Source organism: Corvus brachyrhynchos, unplaced genomic scaffold (assembly GCF_000691975.1).
Source record: "Corvus brachyrhynchos isolate BGI_N302 unplaced genomic scaffold, ASM69197v1 scaffold23, whole genome shotgun sequence".
Classification (NCBI taxonomy): domain Eukaryota; kingdom Metazoa; phylum Chordata; class Aves; order Passeriformes; family Corvidae; genus Corvus; species Corvus brachyrhynchos.
The window spans coordinates 8,100,633-8,109,733 of NW_008238983.1; the positions used below are offsets into that span (position 1 = coordinate 8,100,633).

Below are 9,101 nucleotides of genomic sequence, written 5' to 3' on the forward strand. Positions count from 1 at the left end.
TGCTGAAGACCACGAGTGGAACTAGCAAAAGGACCAGAGACTGACCATACACAGCCACATCTTGCCACACTTTTAACCCTCCCTCCACCATCACAGAACATGGCTCAAATAAGACAACACAACTTTTCTGCTCAGTCTACAGCATTCTCCTCAGAAAAATGTTTGTTTAAAGGAAAGTGTGGGCAGTACAGGTTGCCTTGTTTGACACATCCCTCTGCACAGGTACATAGTGGCATCTGTCCTCACTGGTGACATGGGGACAGGAGCTAGAGACACACTTCCTCTCTCTGTCAGGAGATTCCAGCATGTCCCCACAGACTACAGAGAAATCCCAAGCATTTGGGTCTGGATCTTGAGAATGCCAAAAATGTACAGTGTGTAGAGCAGTGAAAAAATGAGAAGAAGCTACAAGCACAGCATAAGGCTGAAAAGAAACTAAAAGCTACGGACTTAAAAATTTCTCAGAAAATTAATGAAGAAGCCTGTAGAAGTTTTGAAGTATTTTACAATGTTTGCCTCAAGAAGTGGTCAGCAGTATCCTTATTTCCTTTTTGTTCTCACTTATGCTGGGGAACAGCTGTTTCATGCTTTTATGTTATCAGGCAACAGACAGCCCAACCATGAGTTTTACTGTTCATGGGAAAAAACCAAACTTTCCATCAAACCAAATTCTGTAATATGCAAACTAACACCTCAGAATGGGTACAAGATCCCTAGCAACAAACTCCCCTCTTAAAACTGTCAGTGACTGCTGTTACATTGCTGCAGCTGAAGAACTGAAACTCGTGTTTTCCATCATGAAACGCTGACATTTTCTCTAATAAGTAGCTGTTTCTCTGTCTTTCTGGAGGGTACAGCATTGTTGTGTCTGATCCAGATCACTGCAACCACGCACTGAGGAACTGGCATTTGCTATGCCGGGAATCCCATGAACAGAGCACACGGGCAAAGTTCCCTGGTACTGCTACAGGCTGGCACCACGCCAGCTGCATCACCCCCAGAGTGCGGAAAGGATGCCCTGTGTTCACCGGGCCTTCCCAAATTCCATCAAAGCAGAAAACAGAGCCTGAAGTGCCCCAGGGCCAGATGTCAGACAGCAACTCAGATTGGTGTTTGACTTAGAAGAGTACTAGAACTCTTTTAGAAGTCAGACTGACATAAAAACGCCATTAGAATATGACTTATGCAGCCCAAAGGTAATTTATAAAAAATAAATTCACAGCCTAAAACAAGAGCAGATTAAGGAGCTCCTCAAGGTAAATTTTATGCCATTCTAATCACACCCAAATTTAGTTATGCAAGTGTAATGAAAGCAGTGTGATTGTATTACCTTTTGACTCCCGAGCACTGGTTATTCCCTGTGTTTTTAAAACAACTAAATTATACCCATAGTCATCTGCGCTAGGACAGTTTGGCACTGTGACTCCCACAATTCAGCGGTGCAGGGTTGGGAGGTGCAGCAGAGGTATTTCTGAAATCTCAAGCTCATTTGCCTGGGTAGTCATGCAAGATCAAACATTTTCAAACATTAAGCTCAAGAAAAACTGCATACATTTTTGAAAAACCCTTTAATGTTTGTTGTCTGATAATGCTGGTAGATAAGATGAGAAGATTCAACTGGAAACTATATCTAAGAAACAAGGTGGACAGAAAGTCTTGATGCTGAATGGGAAATCAAGACTACCTAGGCAGGCAACATGTTCCAAACAGTTAAACAAAGTGAAAAAAACCCTTATATCCAAAAATGGCAAAAAAATTTCAGAACTACAAAAATTTAATTTTTTTTAAATTCCAAATACAGATACTTAACCATAAAAGCACTTAGATTTAAATGCTGACCAGCATTTTCATGCTGCTTTTTCCCTTCAAAACCAATTCTAACACCCTTCACCTGATAGTGTTTTAGATAGACAGGCAAAATGGCATCTTTTCCTCTTACCGTATGGAGACCCCCTCAGCTTCTAATCAAATTATTTGTCCACTAGCAAAGAAATGAAATTCATAAAGAAGCAAACTTCACTAACTACAAAGGAACTTTCTGAGCCTGTCATTTCTTCCTGTTTCATGTATTTTGCCTCTCTGTTTCACCACTTGCTGAAACTGGAGCGGGCCAAAGGACGGAAGTGGGAATAACGGTACTTGTGCATACTAGCAATGGAGCAGGTAGCACCATGCTAGCTTGAACTCACTCACTAAATACCACAGAAATCTGGTTCTTTCTCCACTGCAAAAATGAAAGTATAAGCTACATACAATTTGTACAGCTCCTTCAAAAGGAAGACAAGCTGGTTTAGTAAGAAAGACAGTGCAATGAGAGCTGGATGAGTAACCATCAAAGCAGAAATGTATCACAGAATGTACAGTACAAAAGCAAGCTAGCAGGGCATGGTCTCTTCAGTCTAAAAGATCACTTCTCAGTGACATAAGAGATCATAGAATCACAGAATCATTTAGGTTGAAAAAGGTCTTTAAAATCAAGTCTAACTGTTAACCCAGCACTGCCCAGCCCACCACTAACCATGTCCCTAAGTGCCACATCTACATGTCTTTTAAATATCTCCAGGGATGGTGACTCAACCACTTCCCTGGGAAGCCTGTTCCGATGCTTGAACACTGTTTCAGTGAAGAAATTTTTCCTGATATCTAATCTGAAACTCCCCTGGTATGACTCGTTACTTGGGAGAATAGATTGACCCCTACGTGGCTACAACCTCCTTTAGGTAGTTGTAAAGAGCAATAAAGTCACTCCTGAACCTCCTTTTCTCCAGGCTAAACAGCCCCAGTTTCCTCTGCTGCTCCTCATACGCCTTGTGCTCCAGACCCTTCACCAGCTCTGCTGCCCTTCTCTGGACACACTCCAACACCTCAGTGTCTTTCTTGTACTGAGGGACCCAGAATTGGACACAGGATTAGAGGTGTGCCCTCAGAAGTGCTGAGCACAGTTGGACAATCCCTGCCCAGCTCCTGCTGGCCACACCATTGCTGGTACAGGCCAGGATGCCCTTGGCCTTCTTGGCCACCTGGGCACACGCTGGCTCGTGTTCAGCCATGCCTGACACCGAGGACCACCTGCAGCTGGCCCCTTCCTGGGTCCTCCTGAATCACACCTGCATTTATGAACCCCTTTTTCCTAAACCTTCACGCTTCTGATGGAAACAGAAGCCAGTCCGCAACACGTAAATCCACAGTGCACACAGTAAGGAAAAAAAAATTGCCGCCCTCGAAACAAACAGCCAAGCCCCGGCCGAACACCCGAGCTGAAAGCGGCGCACGCTGTTGCTTTCAAACCACGATCCCCACGCAGGTCGGCGCTAACTCCGCACCCAGGACACAGCAGTTCCCCAGGGAAGCTCAGCCCGGCTGGCACTCCCGGCATTTCCCCGCACACCCACGGCCGCCTCTCCGCAGGCGGTGCCCGCACCCCCGGCCCCGCCACCACACGGGCGGAGGGCACACCCGGGGTGGTCTCGCCGGGATGCCCTTAGGAGCAGCTTTCCGGGAATCGCGACTTCTGGAAAACAGCCCCCAAAGAGTCAAGTGGAAAACAAAATGGAAGGCAGCGCCGGCACCGCCCGGGGCGGGGATCCCGCGGGGCCGCCCCGCTCCCGCTGCCGCTCCCGCCCGGCCGTGCCCGGGAAGCGGCGAGGAGGGATAACCTGCTCTCCCATCTCTCGGCCTGTCTCCCCGCGGAGTTCTCCATTTCCCCAGCAACCCTTGTCGCTCCTCCGCCAGTGGGATACAGTTTGTGCTTGGGTGTCACACTGCGCTGTTTTACATTTCATAGCAGCATGGAATCATACAATGGTTTGGCCTGGAAGGGGCCTTAAAGATCATCTAGTTCCAACCCTCTGCCATGGCCAGGGACACTTCTCACTAGACCAGGTTGCTGAAAGCCCCATCCACTCTTAACTCTTCCAGGCATGGGGATGCCTGAAACATTTCTAGGGATCCTAGTTCCCTGAATGGAGACCAACACCATCATCACCTGTTTGAAATCTAGCCATTATATGTAAACACAACTTAATAACTTTGAAGTTGTTGGTTGGTTTTCGTTTTTCCCCTATCATTAAATGTTGATTTCCTCAACAAATCACTCTTTAACAAGATGGAGTGCATTCATCCAAAAAGAAATTCCTCTTTGCCAAGTATCTTCCCTTATAATGGGCTTTTATGTGTAATTTCTCCCAGATATGTAGAGAATTTGCATAGACTGGTGTACTTTCTTTTCTGGTTACATATTAAAGAACAGTCTTCTTCCATCTCAATAAGGACTTTGCAGGAAAAACAGAAAGGAATTGTGATGGTCCAAACAAAGACTTAAACTTTTACAGAGTTACAAGCAGTTTGCTCCAGTACAAAGCTGAGACAAACTTACACAGTCTTTTTTTATTGGATTTTGTTTGTGTTTGTTTGGGATTTTTTTTCCCCTAAAATATCACAAGATATTAAAATGGTTGAAGATCAAGACTTTTCATGAAACAGTGAAGAGATTTGTACTGCCTGGCATGAATATCAGATTGTTTCTCCCTCCATTTCAGTTAATCTGGGCAAGGAACAAAATAGGCAAAACCTGCTAAATATTGGTGTGCCAAGCATTCACTTAGGTGCGCTCACAGAAAGCCAGACACATTTATCCATGTAAAAGAAAATCTAGGCTTAAAACTCAGCTAAAAATAGCGAAAGCAAATAGTTGACTTAAGAGGCCTAAAGCTGTCAGTTGTGTAACAGCACTGTCTGCTACTCCATCAAAAAATCCATCCGGAAAAAAAATTTCTAAATGCCACCTCCATGCCTCTCCGCAGCATTGGTTACCTGGTGCTTTCTGTCTGGACTAGCAGATTGTGTTTAATGTAGCTGTGTCTCAGGAGCTGCAGCTGAAAGAGATGCTGTCAGGATATAGCTCACCTGAGTATAGTATCCACCTAAGAAGGCTCAAAGGTGGCTGGAATTTATTTCTGAGCCACATCTTGTCTGCAGTTATCACATACTTCAGCTTCCCTTTCCAGCTTTTTTCTTGCCTTGGCCAGGCCAGTGTTGGTGGCAGTGGGTGGTTTAGCATTGCAGCTAAATCCAGGTTTGCCTCTTTCTGCCTTCTCTTAACCTGTGTTAAGACTTTAGGATTTAATTGGTGATCTCTTTGTGCAGGCAGGCTTGAAAGTTAATGTTTATCTGGCTGCTGACTCATCAGAGGAGAGAGACGGAATGTATAGTACAAATGCTACAGATCAACCGCCGTATCCATAGGTCCTTCCTATTTCACGGCTCTCTGCTCTCACCTCCGTGCATTTATTGAGCACTTCAGTGCAATCTGGAGAATGGCCTTGCCCTCTATGCATGGGAATAAGCTCTGGGGCAATCAATCAATCAATCAATCAGAGATAACTTACTTGAAACTCTTGAGAGATTTTTTTAAACTAACATTGTCCATTGTGTCTTTTCTTCCACCTTAAGCTGTTTCTGGACCTCTTCCCTGAGTCACAAAGAGCTCTCTAGGACGTTTTTCCATTTGCAGGCTTTGGCAGGAAAATGCTGTCTCTCCTCCTTGTGAGTGAGATGGGACAGCCTCTACCTGCCTCCCTCCTTGGCACGGGATGTATGCACCGCTGTAAAACTGAGCCAGGTAACATTCCTGCACTGTTGGACTGTCTGTGCGTGCTGTTGCTGTTAGCTGAATGTGGGTTAGGATAATCCTTGAGAGAGCAAGCAAGATCCAGGTCTGAGCTGGGATCAACAGCAGAAAGGGAAATAGCAGCTAAGTGGAAGGCAGTTTCTTTTACAAACTTTGCAAAATTGGAAACATGCTGCTACAAAGGTTCAGAAAGCTTCAGAAAACATCAGCTGCTCCAAAATGTTTCAGAGAATCATAGAGTGTTAAGGGCTGGAAGGGACCTTGAAAATCATCTAGTCCCACTGCCCCTGCCATGGGCAGGGACACCTTTCACTAGACCAGGTTGCTCAGAACTCCATCCAATCTGGCCTTGAACACTTTCAGGGATGGGACATCCACAGCTTTTTTGGGCAACCTGTTCCAGTGTCGCTCCACCCTCACAGTAAAGAATTTCTTCCTAATGTCTAACCTAAATTTCCCCTCTTTCAATTTGTATCCATTCTCCCTTGTCCTGTCACTACAGTTCCTGACAAAGAGTCCCTCTCCAGCTTCCCTATAGGCACCCTTCAGATACAGGAAGGTTGCTATGAGATCTACACACAATCTCCTCTCATTCAGGCTGAACAGCCCGAACTTCCTCACCCTGTCTTCCTGGAGGTGCTCCAGCCCTCTTATCAACGTCATGGCTGTCCTCTGGACCTGCTCCAACAGAACAATGTACAGAGACAGAGAAGGCCTTACACAGCCCATGCATTCAACAGGTTTCAGCAGAAATAGTGCATCCTCTGCTTTCCCTCTGAGTAGGCAGCAGCTCCGCAGGGACAAAGGGGCAGCTCCACGGAGCTCAGACTGGAAGAAGCCTAAGCTGGATTCTCTTCCTCCAGACTTCCTGGTCATGGCATTTTGCATATGTTTGTGATACTCAAACAAGGCTAGGTCCTCATGGCAAAGTTCTACTGCTTAGGGATATTTATGACATTTTCTTCCTTTGGGGGAGAATTACGAATTTTCCCACAACATGAACCTCCAGGCTTTTCTGCAGGTCATGGCATTTCCAAGCTGCAGCCATGACTGTGACTACCTCCCTCTGCTTGTACCCACGTGAGACTGCACAGCAGTTACAGCAAAAGCTTATACTGAAAGCCATTGCTAAGCAAGTGTGAAGACATTTTAACCGTGTCTGTTTAAACCCACAAATCAGCAGCCAAAGCAACTGCTGTGCTCATCTGAAGGTGAGCAGCAGAATTACAATCATGGCACAAAGAATGCAACAATTCAAAACGAGTGCTGAGACAAAGGCAACAGCATCCAAGCCAGTAAAAGTAGGAAGCCTAGACACAGAACTGGTGACAGGCTCCTCCTTCAGTTTTTCAAGCCCATTTTTAACAGTCAAGAACCATTTCCTTGTTTAACGTAACTTATTACTACTATCAAGGTCAGGTAGCCAGACACATAGGTAAAAGTAGTACCCATGCAGCTGTAATCAGCAGCACAGGATTTTTCTCAGCTGATCACCAGCTTGTTGACATGCCAAAATTTATACCACAGCAATATGATCTTACCAGCACTTCTCTCTGAGCTAATTCTGCTTCGCTTTTCTTGTTCAGTGAAGTGGTCTCTGTTCTTGCTGGCCTTTCTGTCATGTCGCCTCTGCATCTCCTCTCCAGAGTATCAACCCCAGCTGGATTTCTCTCCCCTGACTGCTTTTACTGGGGTTAGAAAATGAGTCTCTACAGACTCAGCTCGTCTTCACAGATCAACAAGCTGTGAAAGGATCTGGCTTCCTGTTTCATTTCCGTTGAAGTTTTCAAAGTCACACAGGCCGTCTATGCTTCTCCATATCCAAGCCACAAGAAGAAAATTGAGCATAACTCAGCTGTTTATAAAGGTCACACTGCTACATTCCTCTGCATCTCCCAAGTTGCTGCAGGGATGGAGTTTGCAGGGTGTTTTTCAAACTGTGATGTACCACCCATACATGATCTCTATCTCAGTGGTAGTCCACAGAGAGTCACAGCCTCTCCCTTTCAGCTCCAATGCCGTGTTAGATTGCTAAGCTCTTAACATTACTTATCATGCAATCAATGTGACTTCTGTAGAAACAGTCGGACCATGAAGAGGAAACAGGTGGTCCACACGAGCATCCCTTCCCTATTAGTTGTGGACATGCTATGTAAAAGCAAAGTTTACACAGATATGGTTAAATCACTTCATAGATACAGTATTTTAAATTGGAGTAAGCAAAGGGTCGTTCGAGAGAGTCTTTCCTTTTCCCTCCTCACTCATTGTTTTAAGTTAAATGAGACAAGTGGTTTCTTACAATCTAAGACTATTAATTCCTTCTTACTTATGCTGTTGGAAGATATACCACAATACCACAGCTTACAAGTTCACTAAATCTAGTCTCCCACTCTGAGAATACCCATAAGTAAAGAGGAGAAGCAGCCACTTGCCCTTGCCTCCCAGAGATTCCTACTCTGTTAACAGTTGCTTCACATTTCACATGCATTTAAAAAAAAAAAGTACAATTACTGCCTCACATTTTCCCTTTCACTAGAATGTCAGTTTCCCTTTTTACCACTTTTATTACAGTATTTTTGTCAATTTAGTTCTAAAATGCTATTTTTCCATTCTCACCCTAGGATCAGGAGTGTTTATCTAAAAAAAAAAAAAATTGAAAGGTGGTGTTGGGGATAGAACTGTTACCTATATTACATTTTTTCTGTTTGTTTGTTGGCACCTCAGAAGCTGAAGGCAAAATCTGCTCTCCCTGCTCCAATCCAAGCCTTGGGCCCCATGACTGCAGGCCTGCTAACACTTCATATTTCACCATTTACTGTGGAGGACAGAGGAGAGGAACAACAAAGAATTTTCTTTCTTGACATGTTCACTTGCTACCTTTGAATGCTTTCATGCTATTCATGCTCCATGCCAGTGAGCATCCAAAGGCCGCAAGTGAATTCTTAAAGACAGTGTTTAAATGTATATATATATATGTACGCACACATGCACGCGTTTATATGTATATAGGCATATTTTTTTGGTCTGTGTTCTGTTCCCATTAGCAGAACAAGATAATTCTGAGAGCAGAAAAACTATGCACTGGGCAGAGGACCAGTGCATCTCCAAGGGAAGATCCTGAAAGAAAATTAGTAGGACAGAAGAAAGAAACACTGCACGTGCCCTTTTTTGCCTTCCTTGTTCAGCACTGGGTTTTTGGTTTGTTGGTTTTTTGTGGTTTTGTTTGTTTTTTTGTTTTTAATAAAGCAAAAAAAGCAAGCTGTTTAAATTTTACAGTGAAAATTAACTTTCTTTTCTGCATTGAATTCCCTTTAGTTACCTTGAATTCCTCTATTGTACTTCTTACTTAATTTTGGTCGGGTAGTTTGGTTTGCTCTTGCCATAAACTGTTCTGGGTATTTAGTACTTCCTACTCTTCATCTCTTCTTGCAGTTTCTACATTCTTTAACCCATATACCATAATGCCCAACCA

General features: G+C 44.2%; 1 protein-coding gene across 2 annotated transcripts in view; it reads right to left on the minus strand.

The window, feature by feature from the left end:
• FAM105A (family with sequence similarity 105 member A) overlaps window positions 1–7,352 on the minus strand; it is a 25,831-nt gene extending 18,479 nt beyond the window's left edge. Inside the window, exon 1 of one of the 2 annotated variants that reach the window (XM_017738744.1) lies at window positions 7,171–7,352. In XM_017738744.1, coding sequence (XP_017594233.1) covers window positions 7,171–7,264 — 94 coding nt within the window. In that variant the 5' untranslated portion in view covers window positions 7,265–7,352. Of the gene's footprint in view, window positions 1–3,656; window positions 3,706–7,170 lie in introns of those variants that run through there. The other variant, XM_008637191.2, reaches the window with a different exon arrangement.
• Window positions 7,353–9,101: the final 1,749 nt, after the last annotated feature.